The sequence below is a fragment of the Nematocida ausubeli genome (assembly GCF_000738915.1).
Source record: "Nematocida ausubeli strain ERTm6 chromosome Unknown supercont2.3, whole genome shotgun sequence".
Classification (NCBI taxonomy): domain Eukaryota; kingdom Fungi; phylum Microsporidia; genus Nematocida; species Nematocida ausubeli.
The window spans coordinates 773,478-797,226 of NW_026515636.1; the positions used below are offsets into that span (position 1 = coordinate 773,478).

The 23,749-nt window shown below is 43.1% G+C and overlaps 11 protein-coding genes across 11 annotated transcripts; 8 read left to right on the forward strand and 3 right to left on the reverse strand.

Annotated features, from left to right (window-relative positions):
* Positions 1-608: 608 nt before the first annotated feature.
* NESG_01547 (uncharacterized protein) lies at positions 609-2,639 on the reverse strand (the record flags this gene model as incomplete). Its single annotated transcript, XM_053049174.1, has 1 exon — positions 609-2,639. The coding sequence occupies one exon, from the start codon at positions 2,637-2,639 to the stop codon at positions 609-611; it is 2,031 nt and encodes a 676-aa protein (XP_052904979.1).
* A 483-nt stretch (positions 2,640-3,122) lies between these two features.
* Positions 3,123-4,043, forward strand: NESG_01548 (uncharacterized protein; the record flags this gene model as incomplete). The annotated part of the gene is made up of 1 exon (XM_053049175.1): positions 3,123-4,043. One exon carries the CDS (start codon positions 3,123-3,125, stop codon positions 4,041-4,043), a length of 921 nt encoding a protein of 306 aa, XP_052904980.1.
* A 1,024-nt stretch (positions 4,044-5,067) lies between these two features.
* Positions 5,068-6,714, forward strand: NESG_01549 (uncharacterized protein; the record flags this gene model as incomplete). Its single annotated transcript, XM_053049176.1, has 1 exon — positions 5,068-6,714. One exon carries the CDS (start codon positions 5,068-5,070, stop codon positions 6,712-6,714), a length of 1,647 nt encoding a protein of 548 aa, XP_052904981.1.
* A 580-nt stretch (positions 6,715-7,294) lies between these two features.
* Positions 7,295-8,839, reverse strand: NESG_01550 (uncharacterized protein; the record flags this gene model as incomplete). The annotated part of the gene is made up of 1 exon (XM_053049177.1): positions 7,295-8,839. One exon carries the CDS (start codon positions 8,837-8,839, stop codon positions 7,295-7,297), a length of 1,545 nt encoding a protein of 514 aa, XP_052904982.1.
* Positions 8,840-9,223: 384 nt separating this feature from the next.
* On the forward strand, positions 9,224-11,521 carry NESG_01551 (uncharacterized protein; the record flags this gene model as incomplete). Its single annotated transcript, XM_053049178.1, has 1 exon — positions 9,224-11,521. One exon carries the CDS (start codon positions 9,224-9,226, stop codon positions 11,519-11,521), a length of 2,298 nt encoding a protein of 765 aa, XP_052904983.1.
* Positions 11,522-12,577: 1,056 nt separating this feature from the next.
* Positions 12,578-14,704, forward strand: NESG_01552 (uncharacterized protein; the record flags this gene model as incomplete). Its single annotated transcript, XM_053049179.1, has 1 exon — positions 12,578-14,704. One exon carries the CDS (start codon positions 12,578-12,580, stop codon positions 14,702-14,704), a length of 2,127 nt encoding a protein of 708 aa, XP_052904984.1.
* A 1,208-nt stretch (positions 14,705-15,912) lies between these two features.
* On the forward strand, positions 15,913-19,068 carry NESG_01553 (uncharacterized protein; the record flags this gene model as incomplete). The annotated part of the gene is made up of 1 exon (XM_053049180.1): positions 15,913-19,068. The coding sequence occupies one exon, from the start codon at positions 15,913-15,915 to the stop codon at positions 19,066-19,068; it is 3,156 nt and encodes a 1,051-aa protein (XP_052904985.1).
* Positions 19,069-19,730: 662 nt separating this feature from the next.
* NESG_01554 (uncharacterized protein) lies at positions 19,731-20,516 on the forward strand (the record flags this gene model as incomplete). Its single annotated transcript, XM_053049181.1, has 1 exon — positions 19,731-20,516. The coding sequence occupies one exon, from the start codon at positions 19,731-19,733 to the stop codon at positions 20,514-20,516; it is 786 nt and encodes a 261-aa protein (XP_052904986.1).
* A 283-nt stretch (positions 20,517-20,799) lies between these two features.
* Positions 20,800-21,003, forward strand: NESG_01555 (uncharacterized protein; the record flags this gene model as incomplete). Its single annotated transcript, XM_053049182.1, has 1 exon — positions 20,800-21,003. The coding sequence occupies one exon, from the start codon at positions 20,800-20,802 to the stop codon at positions 21,001-21,003; it is 204 nt and encodes a 67-aa protein (XP_052904987.1).
* A 257-nt stretch (positions 21,004-21,260) lies between these two features.
* NESG_01556 (uncharacterized protein) lies at positions 21,261-21,473 on the forward strand (the record flags this gene model as incomplete). The annotated part of the gene is made up of 1 exon (XM_053049183.1): positions 21,261-21,473. One exon carries the CDS (start codon positions 21,261-21,263, stop codon positions 21,471-21,473), a length of 213 nt encoding a protein of 70 aa, XP_052904988.1.
* A 1,059-nt stretch (positions 21,474-22,532) lies between these two features.
* Positions 22,533-23,749, reverse strand: NESG_01557 (uncharacterized protein; the record flags this gene model as incomplete). The annotated part of the gene is made up of 1 exon (XM_053049184.1): positions 22,533-23,749. A coding segment is annotated over one exon (1,217 nt), but the record flags the coding sequence as incomplete, so codon positions are not given.

Consider the following 23,749-nt stretch of genomic DNA (forward strand, 5'->3'; position numbering starts at 1 on the left):
CTGTTTCCTTCTGCGATGGAAATTCTACCTACTGCGGAGATTATAAGCGCTGCTTTAGATATAACCTCTCCAATCTTCATATAAATATTTTATGCAGCCCTCCATTTATTATATTGCTTTAGATCAAAATCAATCAAATATAAGCCATCAGATAGGATGCTGAGATGGAATACAGACAAATAGCGTATTAAACATGCACAAAGAGTGTGTGTACTTGTATTCCCATGCATATGTTCTGCGGAGCAAGTGAATTCAGAGTATACTTCACGTAATATGTGTCTACATGCAGTAGGCCTAATGAGGTGGAAGTTATGGGCACTCTGGGCGCTGCAGCCAAAGGACACATGGATGGCCCCACTACCTGGCCGGAAGTTGTGCGTTGCACAGAGACAGCCCGTGCATATAGCCTGACTAGCCTAATTGGAGAACTCCTGCCTGTATAAAATACATGCTTAGTTCAAGCTATACAAAAACCCATCTGGTATATGCAGCAAAGAAATTAGCATATACTTATTTTCATCAGTCTAAAAGAAAATATAGCTTGAAATTTTAAAACACACTGCATGAATAAAGATAGCAAATCCTCTGCGGAGAACTATAGCCTTTCTCTAGAAGAGCAGGCTGCATTTCTCTCTATGGTAATGGTGTTGCGGGACCAAGTAATATGTAGATGATAGCTTGGTTGTTTCGTCCTTTAGAGCGCGCAGTGTGTCTTTGAGAGATTCTATCTCTGCAGAGGCGTCTTTTTCTTTCTGTCTGCTGCTATGTATGCGGTCTGCAACTTTTCTCTGTGCAGATGGCTGCAGCAGAAAGTTGTTGGCTGGGTGCAGAGTACTTTGCGCATCTAGCTCTGCTGCGTGCGACAGCTGTATGTCTCCTGCTGCAAGGCTTTTTCTTAGCCAGGCTGCAGCATTGGCCCTAGCTGCATCGGGCATATTGTTAATTGCGCTAATTACTTTGCTGTCAAAGGATTGCATCATGTCTTGCTCCCATGTTCGAGGCGGTGGCGTAGGATCTATCCTTGCAGAAGGTGCTTCTGTGGTCTGCGGAGCCTGCTCTCGCCTGCTTCCACCAGTATTCGCGTGGGATCTGCTGCTGGAGGGGTGCTGGTTCTCGCTGTGCACAGATCCTCGGTGGGAAGAAGGCGTATGTGCAGTGTGTGGTTTGTTTTGCAATGGCTGTCCTCTTTCCTGCTGCACTGGCTGTTCTCTTTCCTGGTGTATATACTGGTCAAATGGACACTTGGTGTCTTTTACGCGCATTCTCTGCTTCGCATTAGCTCTATTGTTAATCGTATTAATATACTGCATAATTCCATTCGACACGTTATCAACAAACTCTATCTCGCTGGCCATCACTGCCATCCCGCTCTTTAAAAAGCCCTGTGCTGCAGGCATATATCTCTTATCTGTTGGGCCTTTTGCAGACAGCAGACTCTCAATGTTTTCTGCCTCTTTTTGAAGATTGCGTTCGAACTCCTGCACTAGGCCGTAGTATCGCTGCACTGCTCTCTGCAATTCCTTCTTTATGCCGTGAACCTGTGTGTGAAGGGCCCTGTCTGCCCGAAACTCTTCTATTTTGGATGTGAGGAGAGAGAACGTTTCGTTAATCTCCCACTCTGCACCTTCTATACTGAAAGAAATGCCTTTTTGAAGCTGGCTGCTGTTTCTTTTGTATATTCCTATCATATCCATCATGTGGACTAACAGAGCCTGCACTTGGTGCGCGCCATTGCTCACCAGATGCTTAAACAGATGCAAGTCCTTTGCCAGTGCGTCCCTTCTGGGGCGTGTAGCATGTATGTGCTCAGAACACTCTTCACCTGGCGCTCTGTTTCTGCCTAACCCAGGGCTGCAGTTGTTCTGTGTCATTTCCAGCACTGCTGCATCGACTTGCTCTACCCACGCCATGAAGTTTTGGATCTCGAGCAGCCTGTATGTCTGCAGAGCTTTGAGCATGTCGTAGAAAGCCACCACGCGGCGCGGGGACACAAACTGTAAGTTTTCTTGGAGATGCTGCTGCATGCTCTCATACTCCTCCATCATCAGATGGGTGAACGCATTTGCATCTCCGTAGCACAGGCTGAGCTTGTCTACAAATACACTCTCTTCTGCAGCTCTTGCCCCCCGGGTGTCTCCTACTTGGCTGCACGTGTTTGCCACTAGTCCGTCTGCAATTTCCTTCTGTTCATTGGACCCTAGTGCTGCAGAGCTCATCAGGGCTCGCGCAAGTGGCAGCTCCCCGGGTCTTTCTACTTGCTTATATTTTATGCTGTGTGTCTGCCCAGCACTGCTTCCCGTCACAGGATCTGCTGAATCAACCAGAAGAAACAGCTTGTCGGGAAGATCCCTGCGCATCGCGATCCTACTGCTAAACATAAAATAAGGCGTGTCTGCTACTTCTCTGCCTGCAGCCTCTCGGATTTGCCGGGATGCGTGGTCTGCATGGCTCTGTGGCTCTTCAAAAGGCACAAATATCTGTTCTGGCATCTCCCACGCGGCCCCTACCATGGGAGTATAGTTTGTCTGGGCTATGCTGCTTTCATTTTGCAGCTGGAGGCTGTTTCCTTCTGCGATGGAAATTCTACCTACTGCGGAGATTATAAGCGCTGCTTTAGATATAACCTCTCCAATCTTCATATAAATATTTTATGCGGCCCTCCATTTATTATATTGCTTTAGATCAAAATCAATCAAATATAAGCCATTAGATAGGATGCTGAGATGGAATACAGACAAATAGCGTATTAAACATGCACAGAGAGTGTGTGTACTTGTATTCCCATGTATATATTCTGCGGAGCAAGTGAATTCAGAGTATACTTCACATAATATGTGTCTACATGCAGTGGGTCTAATGAGGTGGAAGTTATGGGCGCTCTGGGCGCGGTAGCCAAAGGACGCATGGATGGCCCCGCTACCTGGCCGGAAGTTGTGCGTTGCACAGAGACAGCCTGTGCATATAGGCTGACTAGCCTAATTGGAGAACTCCTGCCTGTATAAAATGCATGCTTAGTTCAAGCTATACAAAAACCCACCTGGTATATGCAGCAAAGAAATTAGCATATACTTATTTTCATCAGTCTAAAAGAAAATATAGCTTGAAATTTTAAAACACACTGCATGAATAAAGATAGCAAATCCTCTGCGGAGAACTATAGCCTTTCTCTAGAAGAGCAGGCTGCATTTCTCTCTATGGTGATGGTGTTGCGAGACCAAGTACCCAGTACTTCCAAGCAGACGCAAAAAGAAGACACCCGCCGTGAGAAGCCTAGCGAGTCCTTCTGTATTGAAATCCCAGATGTTGGTGCAGAGTGCGCAGAAGACCCTGTGTTTTTGAGTTCAAATAAATTTGTAAACGATAATGAGCCTGCTAGGTATTCTAACACTCGCACGAGCCTTTTCTTGCAGAAGTTCAACTTCTATCTGAATTTTGCCTTTTTTCCCATAGAGGCATTCTTTTCTATGTTCTGCTGTCTGGCCATGGCGCTGATTTTAACGTCCACACCGCAGGTGTATTATACGACACAGGACGGTAGAACAGCGGCCCTCCTCACTTTTAATTCCTTTTACATGCTGGCCCCTATTTTCTGCCTGCTGGCTGGTGTTTCTATGCACGCGATTGCCATCTTCCCCGGTGTGTACTGGATGTCAAGAACTATTTGCTTTTTCAGACGGATCTCTGGCTGCTGCAGCCGTGTTCTTGCTGCTTTTATGCTTTTGCTGCTGGGCACTTTTTTGTTCGAGTCTATTTGTCTTTACACGGCTGGGTACACGTATTTTGTGGTGTTTTGGGCTGTATGCAAGATATGCAGTGTTATTCTATACCTGCTGGCCATATTCTGTATACAGCCTAGGATACCCCCCAGAATCAGTCTGTTTGGCATCCATGAGTCGCGCCTCACCAAAGTCTGTTTTGCACTCTACTGTGTTTACAGCATTATTCTAGCTGCTATGAGTGCTGCAATGATTTTCTTAACCATAGATCGTGATGAAGCTATTGTTCTTCTGGTCAAGAGTAGAGGCTCAGAGTTTCTCTACTAGATGTCTACTGTGAATCCGCACAGATATTAAATAAAGGTGCCTTATACTATGTGGTGGGCATATTATATGGGATTTTGTTATTGTTGGTTTCTCTGCAGCTTGTGCTGTGCAGACTATTTAGGGTGTGCAGAGTTAAACAGGGCATCTTGTGGAGTGCTGTGCTTTGTGTCTATACTTGAGATGCTCTGGAGATTGCAGGCATTCTCTAGTGGAGGGGTGGCATTCTTGGTGTGCGCCTTCTTTCAGAAAAGCACATACAGCCAAAGGCTAGCAGCACAGTGCATAATTGCAGCAGAATATTAAAAAATACATGCGGAGAAGAATAGCATAGAAACCCCTTGGAAATACAAGTAAAACCTGAATTTAAGAGATTAACAGACACTCAGATGATGTGCAGCTTCACTAAAGCTTGCGGGGATGGACCAGGTCATGACAACACTTCTTGATCAACGATAGCTTCTATAGAGTGCAAACACATATACATATACGGAGACATCTAGCATATTTAGATGTACGGGAAGAAGAACTGCTAGAGAGAAAATCTGTGTGGAGGTGGGCTACTCGCACAGAGGCCACCATGCAAACACACAGTAAGACTGCGCAGATAGCTGGTCTAGCACAGTATATATCCCAGGCATTATCTACTGCACCAAATAAATGTAGTTTACTATAAATGCATGCACACTCATATACAATACATTCTTTACTACAGGCAAACACCCAAGTATCCTAAATAACCCAAGGGGGCAGTAAGTGTGCGAAATATCCCCATCTCTAAAGAGACTCCTCCATATGCTCTCTTCACAAACACACTCTCCATTTGCACACTCTATATCCGCATATGACCCGAATTTCTTTCTGTTATGCCTGCCTCTTTAATTGTTCTGTATTTTTACTTTGTCTCTGCGTGCTTTGTGCATACATGGACAAATTGCTTTTTCTATGGCCGGATTAGGAAAATTGCTTATGCAATGGCCCGAATCGAGAAAGCATGTATATATAGCCTGCAACCCACGCTGCGCTGATGAGAAGTCTGCTGAAGGAAGAGCTGGAGAAAATGGTGACCCTGAAGCTCTACGAGTACACAAACTCGCAGAACGGAAGCCCTGTGCAGCAGAGAATATTTGAAATACTTGACAGCGCAAGCAATACGACTGAGTCGGTGTCCACGGCACTTGCGCAGTGCATGGTCTACTTCATAAGGTCTCTAAACAGGAAAAAAGTATTCAGGCTGAATCTTACGCAGGAGGAGAAGGCCTCCACTGTGTGGGCCCTGCAGCACGCCTTCCCCATAAACAGAGAGCGCAGAGAGTTCAGCATGCTGCTGCACCTGGCAAAGATGTACAGAAATGGGCAGGTGAACGACAGCACAGGCACGAGCATAAAGGACCTGCTGGAAAACGAGCTTGCAGACATTGTGCAGAGCGAGATTGTCTTCTGGGCAGACATGCACCGCTTTGCGCAGCGCCTTTCCGCTGGAGCGCGCGCTGCAGACAAGCAGAGCGTTACACACACGGCGCTTCTTGAGACAGCGCTCGATGCAGTAAAGGTGTACGAGTACAAGCTCGAGCAGATCCAGAAGATTGTTCCCCTGCTGGAGCCGCGCTGCCGGAAGATCTCGTACCGGCACATAGTTGAGGACTCCGCGCAGACGCTCTGCAAGAAGATCGAAAGAAGCCACACCTCCCTCAGCAAAATGATAGACCACTCGCTCCGCGAAGTGATGAACAGCCTGCAGGATCCAGAGTGGGACCCGTACAACTGCAAGCACGTGAAGTTTCTGAAAGCGATTCTTGAGAGATGGGACGGGCCCGGGCAAACGTGCTACAACAGAGGCGCTGCGTACTACAGCGAAATCCTGAATGCCTTTGCAGACGAGAACATCGATCTGCTCGACGAGAAGCTGGCAGACTATAATAGCTACGTCCGAAGCCTGCAGTATGTAAATATGCCGCTCTCCAAGTGCGTGTCAAAGAAGACAACCCGCATGGACGGAGATCCCCACGGGCGGGGCCTCTTTCTCCAGGCGGAAGAGCAAAGCCCTGCACTTCCCATGGATATTCTTGTGCGCGAGGCCAAGACAGTAGAGGAGGCGCCGCGTCTCTCCAAAACACAGATTGCGTTCAACTTCATTGCATCTGCGCTGCTTGGGCTGTCCAGTGTGTTTTTTATGTTTGTTTCGTCTGCGCTTGCCATGGACATCTCTGATGACACTGCTGTGAATCTCTACGGGTTCTCCAAGTGGAGCTGGCAGGACATCCTGGCCTTCCTTGGCTGGCGCGCGCTGTGCCTCTCCGCGTACGGGATGTGTCTGTATGTGGCGCACAAGCAGATTGAGCGCTGGTTCGTGCTTCTGCGCAAGCAAAACTGGCAGCTGGCAAAGACCCTCATGCTGGCCAGCGTGATTGTTGCATCAACCGTTGCGGGGTACCTGGTTGCGTTTTACACGCCAGAGAGCATCACCAGCCCGCCTGCCATGGCTACCATGTACACGATAGGCGCGGTGTTTAAGATATCAAACCTGGTTGACATGGTTGTGCGGAGGAGCTCGCACAGCACGCACGCAGTCTTTGCGAGCACGTGGCCTGCCTCTGTGACTGCCATACTGATTTTCCTTGTTATGTTCTTTGTTCCGTATATACAGAGCATCCCTAGCACATCTGTGGTGTAGTTCCCGAAAGCCCAGAGGGCAGGGAAGTGCACATTCAGGTGCACATAGCCACAGACAGAGCCAGAAACAGCGCGCACTCTGGAGAGTAAGACTGCACAGCAGCTTGCATGAAAGGGATGCAGCCAGACAACTTAGGCCTATACTACTCGTAGGGCAGTCTGTGGCTGTTTTGTGCGATTCGAGAGTGCGCGTGCCGCAGAAGTGAATGTGTATTATATATATTCAGGGCTCTAATAAATAGCAATACTTCATATGGACTTTTTAAAAAATAAGAGCTGTTTCTGCTCTGTGAGGAACTATACTAAGTCTGTGTTTATTTCTCAGTACAGCAGGCACCTTCTCCCATAATAAGTGTAGACAGGTCTCTGTATGTGCACAGTCACTGCTTTCTCATCTCTTCCGCAGATTGCACACATATAATCTGGCTTTGCACTCAGCGCATTTACAGCGCGTATAAAGCAATGCATCTTCTCTGCACGGGAAGATTGCAGCCTCTTGCCCTTTGTTGAGTATATACATAGGGCGTGCAGTACTTAGGCGCTCTCTGCTGGCCTGGTGCGTCTGCAGGGAGGCTGCGCAGCTAGAAGATGTGTCGAGTGATCACGTACCCTGTGCACTGCGTGTAGTGCTTGTACTTGGTCAGCGCCTGCACCGAAAGAAGGAAGAGGCACAGCATGATGCCCGCCTGGAAAACAGTCTTTCCTTCCATCAGGTCAGGCACTGCGTTTGTCCTGCTTCGCGAAAAGGCGTACACCCCCCTCTGCAGCGAGCGCGCTCTGCTCTGCCAGGACAGAACTGTGCTGAACACCACATACCGCACGCTCACGCACATGCACTCGCCCTCCTCCAAAGTGCGGTACGCCACAACACGTCTGTCTTCTTCCACCGGCATGTGCTCTGCGTTTGTAAACTGCACAGGGCCGTCCTTTTGCTTCCGCCCGCGCCTCATGCTTGTGAACGGGCTGGGCGCTGTCTTGTCTCCCTCAATAGACGTGGCCAGCATTCCCAGATACTCCCGGAACAGAGGGTCCTCCCCGCTCTTCTTTTCAAACGCCCGCAGATACCACCGCTTCGCCACTGCGTAGTACCTCCCGCGCGCGCCCTCCATCACCGCTCTCTCTTTCCCCAGCACGCCCTTCCTGTACGCGTCCAATGCGCTCCGCAGCGCGGGATAGCTCTCCTGCGTGGTCGTCCTGAATGTCTGCCAGAGCTTTTCGTCAAAGACGTCCTGGTACAGCCACACTATGTCTGTCAGCATGGGCGTGCTGCTCCACTTCCCCACAATCCACTTCAGCTGGAACGCGCTGCGCGCCTGCAGAAAGGTCAATCCTGTCCCTGGCTGTGCGCGCAGTGTCTCGCAGCACTGTCTTCGGAGGTCCAGAAGAAACTCGTTTGCGCAGGAGAAGTCCCCGGTTAGGCGCCTCAGCTCAATTGCAGGGATTTCTGGCGCCTCTATCTCCCGGCCCTCCCGCACAAACACGCCCTGCACCTCCTCCAGCAGGCGGCCCCAGTACCTCTTCTCTCGCACGAGCATCCGGCACAGCCGCAGAGCGCACAGTTGGTGCAGGATATCCGTGTACACGCAGGACGCGCTCTCCCGCCTGCTTCGGATCGTGATGTACACGTTTGTCCATCGCGTGAGCTTCCTCTCTATTATCCGGTAGAAGAGCGCCTTCAGATGCGCATGGCTCTTTTTCTCCTTGAGAGACGCGAGCATCTCGTGGCTGTCGTGGATGCTGAACAGGATACACATTAGCGCGTTGTTGATCGCGTACTTCTGCGCCAGATAGCAGTCGTAGTCGTGCAGCTGCGGCGCAAACAGGCTTTCGTGCAGCCAGTAGTGGTTTGCCAGGTAGAAGGCTGCTTCCTGTACGGACCCCTGGGTGGGCACACTGCACAGCAGCAGCGTGCTGCTTCGATCAATCACGCGCTTCTCTTCTGCATTCATCTCTGCTGGGTGCTTGAAGCGGGAGACCGTTGTCTGCAGCTCTTCTGAGTATTCTGTGCTCTGCATAGCGCGCCAAATTTTTTGTCTTTTCATACGAGAGCTCTCCCACAGCTCTGCACTGCGCACAGAACACACGCACTTTCTAAGAAGCACCTGCCCCGCCGCACTGTATGCCATGTACACGTGCCCAGATAAATTGCACTGCATGCCACACCGCGCAGCCACACATACCGCCCACAGACAGTGTGGTGCTCACTGCAGTTCTTTTGTTTTAACCTACTGTGCTATAGTACAAAACACAAGACTAAAAATATTCAAGAAAAGCTGCACACTCTGCAACACATCTGCTACTTTCTGCAACTAATACTGCATGTGTATATTCCCTCACTTCTCACGGCTTCTTCTTTTTACTGCTCTCTATCTGCGGGTGGCTGCTTTTTGCTGCACCTCTTGCAGGCTGCACTTATTAATTGCTCCCTTTGATCAGTGTGATTACCACCGCAAGATTTGTTTAATATCGCACTCTAGAAATATGCTATCTCTGCGCTTTTTTTTGATAGCATGCGCGAAGTTAGAGATGCACAGAAAGTTTACATATATACAGGCCTGAGCGTCATGTGCGTGTTTTTTGTCTCAGCTCTTATTTGGACGGGCACACAGGTATATGGAAGCATATACCCAACAGAGGCAAACTATCTTATTGGGGAAAAAGCATGTGTAGACACAGTAAAAAAGATAGAAGATATTTCTGAAAGTAAAGAAGATAGCAAGAGCAGCTACGAAATGCAAAGCAGCACAGCAAAGCAAGGAGAGAAAAAGACTACAGAGCATGAACTAGAAAGGAATGAGGAGGAACCAAAGTCTGAAGAGAAGACTGTCTGTGCGCCAGAAGAGAATCATACAAATGGCTTTGCTGCTGAGTCTGAAGAGAAGATTGAAATGGAAGCAGAGTGTGTGCAAGAGAAGCCGCAGATTAATACAGATATAATCCCAATGCAATGGGAAAGTAATGTATATAAGGGCCCTTTCGATAAAAAGGCCAATATGAAAATTAAGGTTGATAAGATGCTTAAAACTTTCAAATGCTCTTCATTAACTATTTTTCTGGACTCCATCTGCAAGCTTGGAACAAAAATCCAAGAGAAAAAAGAAATTATTGACTATTGCTCGAGCCCGTCTTTTGAAAGCCCAAATATCCAGAATATTAACGAATTCAAACAAAACATGGAGCTTCTCAGACAGTATATAGAAAAGAAAATGACTCTAGACAAAAAAGGCTTCTCCAGCTTTGATGCGCTGCAAAGACAGGTCTGCCAGATAGAAATGGCCCAGCAGGCGAATAAAAGGCACTCGGCTAGTGATATATATATGTGGCTAGGCCGAAAAAGAGATATGCATGCAGCTACCGCTGTGCTTTCCATGTTTATATGCATACCTGCGGTGTATGCAGACATGCGTGAAGTCTCTGTAGAAGAAATTGAGCAGGCATATCTGCCAGAGAAGCACACCCTTTCCCAAACCACCCTCAATGGGCACTGTAATGTGCTGAAGGGCGTGTGCTGCATAGTGCGCATGTGTGAGAAAAAGAATGCTAGGTGTCAGACCACGAATAACCTGAATGTCAAGCTTAATGCAAAGTACGAAGAGATTAAAGGTGTGCTTGAAAAGATGGGCTGCATGTCCCCGCAGGACATATATCTTGCTGTCCACACAAGCTTCTCTATCTTCTATGAGCATGCCCTGAAATCCAGCACCCGGCTAGCTGGGGAGGGCCTCTTCCGAAGCACACCCAGCCACTGCATCCAACTAGTGCACAAGAAGTCGAATGCTGCAGACAGGACAAGTATTATCTTCTCCACTGACTATGTCGCGGACGGGCATGCTGCAGAGCTTTCTGTCAGAAAGGCAAGTATGCACGCTGCGCCTGGCAGCAAAGCGAATATGGACCGCCATGCGCATGTGTACTATGTTGATAACACGATGCAAACACGCACGCGGGTATGTCTGCCGCTGTGCAAAGGAGAGGTCTTCGCCAAAGCATACAAAATATGCGATGCCATAAAGTGCCTTAGCATCATCTTTAGCAAAGACACAGAGAGCATATACGTTCTTTCCCAGAGCAAGAAAAAGAAAGGCGAGTCTAAGTGGGCTATATTAAATACAGAAGAGTGCAACAAAGTCCTGGCCACCGCAATAGAAACACACAATGTTGTGTTCTACCACATAGAGAACAGAACTCCTGGGAATAGAGAGGACTCGGACTACACGGCAGTACAGCTGGCCAGTACGCGCGGAAAAGGTGCTGCAGGCCGGAATAGTAAAAACTGCGTGTCCGTGCCGCTGTTTGTAACTAACCTTGTGCGCTTTGCAATGAACATGCTGTATAGTACATGCCCCACATTTAGGAACGGTTACAATATAAAGCCAATGCCGCTCACTCCTGGCACATTCACTCTGAATAGAATAAACATGCCGGAAAATAAGCATCCCTACTACAGTCCTCTGTACCTGGGAGAGCATGCGGTCGATCTTGCAGCCCCTTATACGGACTGCCAGAGTCTGTGTGCTGTGTATGAAGATGGCGGAAATACAATTTCTTGGTACGCCCCCATCCGCACCGGACACCTCAACTATATTTGCGCGCACGACAGTGCGTCTATACAGAGGGAGGAGTACAACTACCAGAACAGCACATATCTTGTGAAAGCAAATGCCAGTGACCTATTCCGACTGGTTTTCTCCCCGCCGTATGTTGATTCAGAAAAAATCCTTGTTGTGCAGAATATCAGCAACAATGCCAGCTGCATGGGGATAGAGCAGCGCATCACAGCAGCCATCATGGGCAACCCCACATTGTAAAAGATGCACAGCGGTCTAAAGAACGCAGGCCTATGGGCGGCACGTCTTCTTGGGTGGGCTTCCACAGTTCAGTGTGCACAGATGTATTCTATAAAACTGCGAAGTGGCTCATTCAATAAATATGAAAACATACTGTCTTAAAATTGCAACCTTTTCTTCTGCTTCAAAGGATAGTACAGAGACTTAAAATAAAGAATGCACAGCAGGAGGCCCAAAATGCAAAAATAAAAACTTTGTATTGAAAAGACACTGGCATACCAGCACATAGAATAGTAGTGGGGCAGCTGGCATGCGGTGCATAGACAGATAAGCGTGCTTTCTACCCAAGGCAAGCATCTCTGCAGGAGCATTAAAATACACACTGGGCTCTTTGTCCCAGCGCAATAGACTTAAATGAGCTTGGCCTTCCTGCACTAATTACTTAAAGTATGTCTATTCCTAATAAAATAGCTCTATATGGACCCTCTGCATGTTTATATAGCGCGTTGGTATAAAAGGCTTCTTTAGAAGATCGCACTCTCTGCACTGCATTTGTTTGTGACAGAGCCTTTTAGTGCTTTCTTTTCCAAGATAAGGGACCTAAGAGCAGAAGTTTGTTTTAAATACTTCTATATAGAGCTTTTAGAAAATGTTCTAAAATAAGCGCTATGTGCACAAGGCTGCATACCCTGTGAAATTGCATAATGTAGCTTATATGCGCACTAAAATCCCAGCAATAACTAAAACAGTTAATAGAGTAAAATTGAAAAGCGCTTTTATTACCCTGCACAGCAGATAGCTTGAATGCATCTGGCATCTGCTTCTTTGGGGTCCCTTGGGGTAGCAGACTGTGCAGTAGGGAGCTTTTCAGCTAGAGCGGCACAGAGTGCATTGGCACTGTGCACTACTTGGGTATTTGAGTGCGCGCAGCATCTACAGCCACCTTTCAATGTCATTCGGGTTATTTTAGTAAGAAGGGATATTGCACTTTTTAGTATAGCCTTAATAGCCAAGAGAGTTAAAAACTCTGCTAGTTTTAATAATTTTATTGAAAAATTTTGAACTAAGATAATAAAAATGAAGATAGAGAGAAGAGAAGAACATGAAAGAAAAGCAAGATGCCAAAGAACACTCTGCCCATCGCAGAGAGCCCTGGCTGCAGGAGCCTGCCGTGCAAAAACATGCTTGCTCATTCAGCTGGCCTTTCTCTGCTGTGTGTCAGCGAGGCTGCTCTTTAAGGAAATACAAGATATATGCAATAATAAAATGAAGCTCCCAATCAATGGGAAGAACCACATGATCAACCCATTAGGGCCTTTGAACCCCGCGCTTGGATACATGGTTCAGAAAATGAATATACTCCCCGAGATCAGAGCTCTGCTAAATAGCACGGAGAGTGGGACTCTAGGCAGTATGCAGAGTGTGCCTTTTCAAAACACAGCTTTGCAGAACCCTGAAATGGACTGCTCTATGGATTGTACTAGCACAGACGAGACAGATGCAGAAAAGAGCCCTGAGGAAATATACAGGAAAAAGTACACAGATACTTTTAATATGATGTTCCCCTCCATAAAAGAGGGCACGCTCATTGTGCCAGATGGTGATAACCCCTTCAACGATGCAATTATCATCACTCACAATAACAGGCCGGATGATAGTATAGATCTTATAATTCTTGCAGCGCTCCTTCTAATATCAGAAGGATACAATATACCGCTCGAATTTGTTCACCATAAAGATTCAAATCATGTCTTGCTAACTCTGTTCTATCCAAGCTCCATAAACGATCAGAATAATGCCGGAAAGATACTAGTTGGTTCGCTCACCACTCTTACAGAAAACGAAAAAGTCATTGTGCGCCTCTGCTCAGACCCCGTGAGCGAGATGGAGAAAATAGTCGATTTTTTCAAAACGTACAGGAAAAGCAACTCTGGCCAGCACAATAATAAAAACAGCATACTTTTCTCTGCAAACCAAAAAGAGTCGCAGAGCATGGAAGCCGCGGACCATCAAGAGTTTTCTAGCGGGAATTATATGAACTCCCCAAGCTTCCTCATACAGACGTACATATACGAGTACATCGAGAGCAAAGATATGATGAAAGAGTTTTTGGAGAAGACAATTAGCATGGTATATCAGAATATATGGGACATATGGATTTTGTCGGGTAAAAAGCCCTCTCCAATCTACCGCCAAAAGCTAGAGCAGTGCTTTAAACAGATCGATCCCCATGAAACCAAAGATTTACAAACCTCGTTCTATATAAATGACGCTATAATGAGTGTGCTTAGAGATGCAAATATCAATAGAGAACTTTCTTTTGCAGGAGAGAAAGACTGCAACGATGGCGACCTCACGCCAACCGAGAAAACTCTTCTTGGAATATGCTGCTGCTTTGCATTTGACCGCGAGAAGGAAATGTATACGCAGGAGCGCTTTACCGAAAATACCGCGATTTGTGTGCAAGAGTTCTTCGCACGATACAGATACGCAGTTGCAGTCCACACAGAGAGCATGTACTCAGACTGGAAAAAAATAATGAATGCCATAATAAGCGAAGAAACAATTCGCAAAAACCCAACTACAGGCAGGATTGACAACGGCCTGATAAACATAATCAGCGCTGCAATATGGATTATTCACGGACCGCCAGAAGAAGATGGCCCGAAAAAACTACTAGAAGCGAAAAACGACACGTTTAAAAAGAGGATTAAAGACATTAAAAAAGAAAATACCACAGCCCTATCCTCAGTCGTAAAAGAATATGTTGAATCCGTGATGAAGGACCTTTCAGTGAACATCAATGGAGAAGTGAGCACGGAAAAAATATATGTGCAAGCAACAAAAGACAGCGACGATCCGGTAGATGTTTTTGGAAATGTTTCCATATCCTTCAGGGAGAAGGATATTCATCCGCCGTATGTCTTTAATATGTTTGTATATCCTAGAGACGTCCCCCAAGAAAATAATTTGAGTACAAATAGAGAAGACTACAACATTTTTTATGAAGCCCGGCATATGGCTGTACAAACAATATCCAAAGAAAGTAAAATAAGCCAGCTTAAAGACTACTTGGCGCAGCATACTCCGAACGCCCCAATTATCTCTGCTATTCACTACATGCTACAGCTCGATTTGACCAGTCCCAATCCGTGTATCAAGCTGCTGGTTGAAAAGAGTATTCTTAATACCTCTAGAGAATAATCCAAGTAGAAGCACTTTCTGTAGAAAAATGCAAAAGTGTAGCAGAATAAAATCTTTCTCTATTATAAAAATAGCTGCCTTCTTATAAGTATTCTTGTGGGTATGCCCAAGCACTGCTGTAGTGTGCATAGCAGTCTGCGCCGTGCTCGCAAACTAGGCCTGCCAAGCATACAGTATAGTTTTTTCTTTACACGCCTTTCTTTGCACTCATGGGCACAGCACTCCAGCGCGATACATATCTCGCTATGCTTCTTGCTTTATAGTGCACGTAATGAAAGCCTGCACTCTGTGCATATCCATTTGGTGTGCTTTCTATTTCAATAAAATGTCTCTGTGCATTTCTATGGTGCACAGCACAGGCTAGTATGATGAGTGTAAGAGAGTGTGTGTATAGCTGTTAATAAATGCTTGTTTCGTTCTTTATTTGTCTGTAGTGTGTTATTCTCTCTGTTTCCCTCTCATTCCTATCTTTGTATCTGACCAGTGGCAGTTCTCTAGGATGTGCAACTTTTCTTCTTTTCCCTGCCTTTTGTGTTTTATTTCTATTTTTATACCTATGTAAAATAAATTACTCTACTATATTGTACATACACTTTATTTTCCTAATATAAACCCGAATAAAAATACAATAAGGAATCAGAAAGAGAAAAAAAGGAAAAAGTAAGCAGAAGCACAAAAATGAAAGAATAGGCAGATAAATATTGGTAGATTATAGTAAATAAAGCACTGTACCACGTGAATAGTAGCAGAATAGGGAAAATACCCTGCACACCAAATACCTTTTATTCATATCTTGAAAGCACTCCTAGATACCTCTTGTACTGTGGGTTTGCCCTGAATAGTATTTCTCTTTCACTCTTTGATAGAATATTTGGGTTATACTGCCTGGCTTGAGATAGCCCTCCCGAATAACCCGAATTGATATACTGCTGGTTTCTCTTCCTTGGGGGTGTAAGGCCTTCTTTCTGAGCCAGCAATATTTATGGATGTTTGTCTCTGCCTTCCAAGATTTTGCTGTATACTAATACAATATAAGATGCTTTGTTTTGTTATGCTAAATTTAAATTAAATTTTTCTGATTTAACAATTCTTCATGTAATTTGTTATGTTTTTATTTATAATCATATTAATTTTAATTATAAGCACAAAATACTGATAAATTGCCAATTTTATGGTCTATAAATAGACAACGAAAAGTAAGCCATAGAATGTTTAGTATGGCGAAGTCTAGTCTTTCGAAGAGAAAGAGCCAGCTATTAGAGACTAAAGAAGTAGCAATAGAGGACCTAAGAGTACATAGAATAAAACATGAGAAAAAAAGAAAAGCTATTTGGAGAGCAAAGTTATACATGCTCATTGGACTGGCTATACTGTGCCATGTGTGGGATAGAGTGCTAACAGTGGACAAGCTAATAAATGTCCAAGTGAAGGCAGATACTATTACTGAAGAAGGCAGCATAGATAGTGAAATAAAGCCAGTGCTAAAGGAAGAAGCCAGCGATATTGGGTTTATACACAACAAGAGATTTTTTTCGCCTGAAATAAAAATAGAGCACTCTATAGTAGTTGCTAAGGGTGTTCCAAAAGATCCGACCTACACCTACACAAGAGACCACAGGCAGGACAGAGTGCATCCCACTCTTCCGTATGAAGGCGACTTGCTCAGGTATAAGAAAGAGTATTTTACCACGCTTCTTGAGCTGTTCCCCTCTATATATGGGTATGTGTCCATATGGTCGGACAGAGAGGATTCTTTTTTTTCTTTTATTAACAGGGTAGATGTAAAAGAGTACAAGTATAAAATACTTGCCTCGTTGCTGCTGCTGCTTGTAGAGGGAGTAGATTTGCCACTAGAAATTGATGAAATTGAAAGTGAAACATATCTAGTTTTGAAGAAGGCAGATGGAATAAAAGAGCACTTCAGACTCAATATGAATACATCGGTTAAAATCGGCAAAGATGCAGATTCTTTATATGTGTTTAAAAAGGTGCTTCAGAAAAGGGCAGTTGATGTGATAAGCTTCTTTATACAGAATAGAGAAAATAAAGTTTTTACAGAAGACAAAGGCAGTTCAGAGCCATCTGACTGTGATATGCATGAGAAAGTACAGTTTATAGACAGCCCCGCCTTCCTTATACAGACATATATACGCCACTGCCTAGAGAGTACCAAGGAGGTAATTTTGTTCAGGAAGATAGTGCGTGATCTGCTAAATGAGTGTATAAAGAAGGGAAAAGCCAATCCTGAAAAGAATCAGAGAGAACAAACACTGCCTGCGCAAGAAAAGGACTTGTTTCGCAGATACTTTATATCGGGTGGGCAAAGATCAAATAGTCCACAACACATAGCTGCAAATCGTCAGATAAAAGAAATGCTGTTCAAGAATCCTATAGAAATCTCAATAAACTCACTATATCTTGAGCCAGTTGCAGATGTGGTTCCTGTCCAAAGGAATATAGAAAATTTGAGCTCTTCTTCATCTGCACATATAATAAATCTCCTAGATGATGAGCATATCCAAAAGAATGCTATACCAATTCCTTCGCCAGGATTTACTGATTATGGCGAGACAGTGCTGCTGGGCCTGTTCTTTACTATTGCGTATAACCCAAAGGAGAATATATTCACAGTTGACCACATAAAGTCTGCCTCTGAGGAGCTGAAAAGCTTTTTCCGAAAACACAAATACATGTATGGAGCAGTATCAAAGGAAATGCACGATGACTGGAACCAAGTGGTAGGGGGCCTATCCAATCAGGACATACAATATATGCGGCCCGACAGAAACCAGCTTGTGCCAGGAATAATAAACATGCTGCATGTCATTAAAGAGATAGCAGGAGTGGGTGATACAAAGAAGATAAATGATTTTAGGTTAAGACTGTATATGATAGAGGAGGAACAGAGGATTCTGGAAGTTCGTATGCTTTATCAGAAGCTTACACAAGATGAAGAAGCTACTAAAGAAGAGAAAAATGAAATGAAATTACAAATATTACGCGTGATTAATTCGGAAAGACTGAAGACCATAAGAATCCTTGAAGATAGAATTAAAGAAAAAGAATACAGAGAAAAAGCAGATGAAATCAAGCTAACGATACAGGAACTAATGGATATTGATGCATTATATAAAAAGTATATTGAGAAAGAGGAGGCACTGAAAACCGAACTAGGAAATGATATAAAAGAATATCTGACAGAGATAATTAAGAAAGGTCCCGAATTTTCAGGGATATTTAAGCAGACTTTCGAAGAAAGCTACAGTGATTTATTCGGGGTGTTACATATAGATTGTGATACGGAATTAGCCTATTACTATCGGTTTGTGGCTTCTTTTAGGTATAATCCAAACATGATAGAACTGGACTGTAAAGCTACTTTTGCTATAGAACAGGCGTCATACCCATTACATAACAAACAATTCGGAGTGTTTGAGAGAAATGCACTTGTTTGGGCTATATATGAATTCAAGGAAAAAAATCGTTCTAGGCTAAATGAGATGCTCCAGCCCACACTCTTCTATGATAATGAGTGCAGGAATGTAGATGTACATCTGCTTGATCCTTTAATGCGTATCCAAAAATACAAAATATATGTTGTATGGGCTCTACTATTACATGCAATAGACAGAAATCTTGACAGCGACCACTCTTTTGTGCGCCTGGCAGATAACCTCCTGGAAAGTGCTCGCTGCATGGATAGCGACGAAAGGAATGAAATGTTTATGCTGCTTAGCTTCATCTCAGTAGACAAGTACTATCCGCACATAACCATAGACAAGCATGCGTATGAAAAGGAAGAATATTTTGCAAAAGCAATAAACAATCTATTGGAGTTGGCAAACAGTGCAACACTTGTGTCCAACAAAACATATGCTAATATAATCACCGATATATTGATTAGATTGATTTATCTGAAAGGCAATGGGTGTCGGGAATTTAAGACTTTTGCTGGAGAGCTTAGTAGGATACCCGAAGCAGGAGATTTATTTGTCAAGATTTTAACACTGGATGGAACCACCATGGAGTATATTACTAGAGTTGCTCAATTTACGCAGGGAATGGGAAATGAAGATCGGGCTGATTGTAAGGGATACCTTAATATGTTTTTGATGTGGATTATTCAGAATAAAAGCGAGTCTAAATGTAGTTACTGGAAGGATATAGTAAAAAGATGCTGTGACTTAATTGAGGTAACAGAACTCGAAAAGAGTGATTTTTCTTTTTTATGGAGGAGTCTTGCTAAAAGTTCATCATCACTGCTTGAATCCATACAACCTACTGTGTGTGATAAAGATGATGCAGAGAGTATGAAAAGGTTTAGATCAATTAAAAAAGTATTGAATACGTCTAGGCGTCAGTAAGCAAGCTTTAATAAAGTGATTTAAAACTTATGTTCTAATACTTTTTTGCGTACATGCTAGTAGAAATAGACTTTTTTAATATAACCCCTAAGAGGATAATAAAAAGCAGTAACTAAGACTTTGGTACAGCTAGTTCAATTGTATACTGCTATATTGCCAATTCTTCACTAGACTATATTCATAGCAGGAGTATTAAAACAAAAATACAAGTATTTTCAATTATATCGTATTAGAGCGCACTAAAGAGGGTAGAACAGGCTTTGCATTGGATACTGTGCGAGAGGATAAAAAAGGCTATGCTGCATTGGTATAGGCCACACAAAGAATTAGGGTGTAAACCCAGAAAATACTTGCATGCTGAAAGACTGCCTGCCAGAAAGAACTTGGAAAAAGAAGAAAAAGCCAACTCTGTAATAGACTCAAATAAAAAGAAAAAGAGACAGTGTAAGCGAAAGAGCTGCCAGTCTGCAGGAGGATAGAATATATACAAGAAAGTGCAATAAAATGCAGTGCGCACTGCACAAGGAAGGCTTACACCAACTGAGGGATAAACTTGCATGTATCTTCTAAGTTCACTTTGTCTCCTAAGTAGAGCGCTTTAACAGCAGATCCTAATTTAGAGATTAAATGTGCAATATCAGGTGTGTGATCAAAGTGATCGTATGGGTATATTAGAAAAGAATAAAAAAAGGGACATGAGTTGTGCACAGGTGTGGGACAGAAAGAGTATGATACGAAAGGCGATTTGGACTGTGCTCCTAGTAGTAGCAGCATCCTTTGGAATATATGTTCTAATATACCTGTTGGTTATATGGCGTGAATCGCAAAAAGACGCATTGAAGAGCACCCAGCTAACTCTGCGCGGAGACAGAGAAGAGCGCATTTGGGGACATGAGAATGCGAATAACTATTTAGATGCAGACAGAACTAGTGATAATAAAGAGAGTGCAGAAACAGAGGAGAGCAGCACTTCTTCGCTAGATGTGTCAGAAGAGAAAGAAAAAGGCTGTACATGTGGAAGGGCAGCAGATGCAGGCGCACAAGGTGTGCTAGAAGGTAGGCACTTAGGGCGTAGTAATAGCACAGGCAAACTGGCTGAGTATGCAATGGATAAAAAAAACAGCTCTAATCTAATAGTTGAAAAGAAGGAGGAAGGTATGGCTAAAGAGGATGTAGAGGCAGCCATTGAAAAGTACACAGTGGAGATGGAAAGGCTGCCAGAGATGAAAAATGCTGCAAATCTGGCAAAAGATGCCTTTGAAGAAAAAAGTAGGGAAGCTGAGGATGTCAATAGCCTGAAGAACAAGGAAATATCTGATATAATCCAGGAAATTAATAATCGATATGGTGACCCTTTCAATATAAAACCAGCAGATAACACAGGCTTTGATCCTGAAATTTCAAAGAAGATTCATAAACACACTGCTGAAATAGACGCAATAGACTAAGAGGAGAAAGAAATCAGTGCTTCCTACCAAAAAATCATTATGCTCATGGAAGAAATGGAAAAGAGCACACACCTCAAGGAAAATCAGCATGGAATACCAGTCACTAGCAGTAAAAGCAGGGAAAAAATTGCATTCTCTAATAAAATACATTTCAGACAAATTTTAAAAAAACACATGACAGAGATGGTTTATTGCATGTGAAGATAGAAAATAAGAAAGACTTTTGGAAAATTGTCGCTAACAACATAAAATATTTAAGAGCCAGGGGTTATATCAAAATCAGATGAAACTAATAACAGAGGCTATTGATATTATGGCTAGTATGATTGACATGCAGAAGAAAGCTATATCCAAGGAAGAAGAAACAGAACAGGCATATATATCATATGATGCAGCTGAAAATGCGTGTGAAAAGCAGCGGCATGTGGTAGACATAGCAAAGAAGGTAATGCATGCTGCAGAAGAAGGTTATAAAGGTACAATTTGAACCATGGCGCATACTGATAAGTAAGTGGGTTTCTAGAGAAGAGACGTGCACGGGTAAGAGAGACGTATAGTGAACGGGTCTCAGTATAACACGCACTGCAACTGGCTGTCTATCTCGGGTTATACCGGGCAGTTGACTAGATGCCCAGCCAGTAGACTACTATATAAGTATGTATATGAGAAGAAAAGAGTATTAATATAAAAATAAAAATGATCTTCAAGTAAGTATGTATTAGAGCCAAAAATAAAATAAAGAGAATGACAGAAAAGTTTGCAGAAGGCATAGTAGAGCAGTATTCAATCAACATAGTGCTGCTGTCTATTCTCTGTGCAGGCATATTGTATCTGTATGTAGAGTCTATGCTGGCAAGGAAGGGTCGGGCATGCTCTGACATACCCACTTCTATAAAGGCAGGCGCCATGAATAGCATGCATAGCCCCGAATCTGCAGGCACAGACGGCAAACAGTAAGAGCAAGAGAGAATATATAAGATGCCACGCCAAAGTGGTATAACACACTGTGTTAAAGAAGCGCGTATTACATTGAATAAAGAAGCAGTGCCTACAGCGTGAATAAGAACAGCTATATTCTCAAAAGTGCTTTAAACTACAAAGAATTATCTGTGCTATTGAAATGCATGCTTTCTATCCGGATTGCAAAACAGAAATGACAATTTGGCTAGCATCAGACGCAAGTCTCGGAAATAATAGCAAATTAAAGGAGGCTGTGGTAGACTTCCCACTTCTCAGCCACAAGGCAACAACATTGTTGATATAAAAGGGAATAATTTCGAAAAATCTACGAATTGAGAAAACACTATAAAAATGTGTGGGAATATAAAAGGAAGGCGCATGTCAGAAATGAAGAACACGCGAGTACAATGATATATGAATAATAACACTTCCTTGACAAGTGCGCTCTCTATTTAGACTGCTATCTCCCCACTGGTGTATTGCTCCTTTGGGCACAATTTCATGTATTAGAGATGGAAGACAAATAGAAACGCCATCCCATTCTTACTACCGTGTGTGCTTATACAACACTGCATAGTTATTTAATGCATGCTAGAAAAATGTCATAAAATAGTTTGCTGACTAAGTTATTCTAAATACATCTTCATATTCTATTTCTGTTATATTCTGGCTATATTCAAATATAAATCTTAAGACTAAAAAGCTGCTTTAAAGTACAGATAATTCTCTTTTTATGAATCGCTACACTTAATCATACAAAAATATAGAATAAATTTATTTTTTGTCCTCTATCCATGCCCGCACAGAATGGAGTTTTCTAGACAAAAAAATCAAAGTTTCTGAATGTTTCTAGAAGGTGTCTTTTGTCATACTATCAGGAGATAGTTAATTGTTTGCTGAAGGGCAAATAAAGGCCAAGAGTCTAATCCAGTTAAAATGAATTATATGTAAACAAGTATATCCCCTTTTAGCGTGATTTTCTGCAGGATAATCTCCGGAAGTCAATGTCTAAAATCAACTTATAGTGCTGGCTGAGAATTTAGGTTCCTCGATCTGCTAACAGGTTTGCAAGAAGTATTCTAACACAGCATCGTACTTTTCCATACTTTTTCTGTCATCCTCCGAGCAGAAAAGTGTTTTATTTTCTTTTAAAGTACTTAGAGATTTTTCAAAGTATTTTTTGCTTGCTTTCATTTTTTCCTTAAACTCAAATGGGTTTGGATAACCATCAAAGACTATAAAGTCATAAACTGTCTTAGCAGATTCTAATGAGAATTTATAATCATCTGAGCATACGCACATAAACCAGATAATATACACATAGTTTAAATTATAGTCTTTCATATAGTCTTTGATATTGGATTGAATTTCCACCAAGTCTTTTATCATCACACTAGACATGATACGATCAATTAGAACCGGTCGGGTTATAAATTCTACGCTTAAATCGATCATCCTTGGGTTATTCACAGTTGCTCTAAAATAGTTGCATATGGCTTTTGATGTTTCAGGCGCTGAAAGAGACTTTAGAGTATAGCAGAAAGATTCTTTTTGTCCTGATAGATAAATCCAAATAGCATCTTCTTTGGGGATAGGCTCCAATGGCTTAAATCCAAGCCTTGGATAGAGTTTCTGCCAGCTTGCGTGAAATGGGAAGATCCTCATCATTGAACGTCTTGATGCATAATCATTGAGCGGAACACTTCCTAAAAGGTTTGCAGTAAACCGTGTTAGAGGGTTTTTTGGGCCCACTTCCTTATCTATGGTACAAAATATAAATCTCCTTATAATACCGCCTTTAACCTTTTTGCAAGCAAGCTTTCCTAATACAAGTATTTTAGATATGTCTTCTGATCCTTCCTCTATAACCTGTAATACTTTTTTCCCAAGTTTTATACTGCGACCATAAGCAGTATAACTTAAAGCATCTAACTCTGCACTAATGTACTGATCCGCAATGTATCCTATATAGCAGTTTATACCGCTGTAAATATTTTTTACTTCTTCATACTTTTGGTAAAGCATGTAATTTAATTTCTTTGAAAATCCAAGAAGAACAAGATTTGCATGTCCTTTTTTTATAGTCAAAGAAATTCCATTAGATGCTTTATCGAAAGTATAAATAATGTTAATCTCAGCTAAAATATCTGCCTTTCCATTTGACCTCTTTCCAAGTGCCATGTCATTGCACTCTACGCTCACATTCTTATCCATTGACAAATCCTTAATAATCGATTCGATCTTATTTGACGTGTATTCCTTTTGCTTATCAT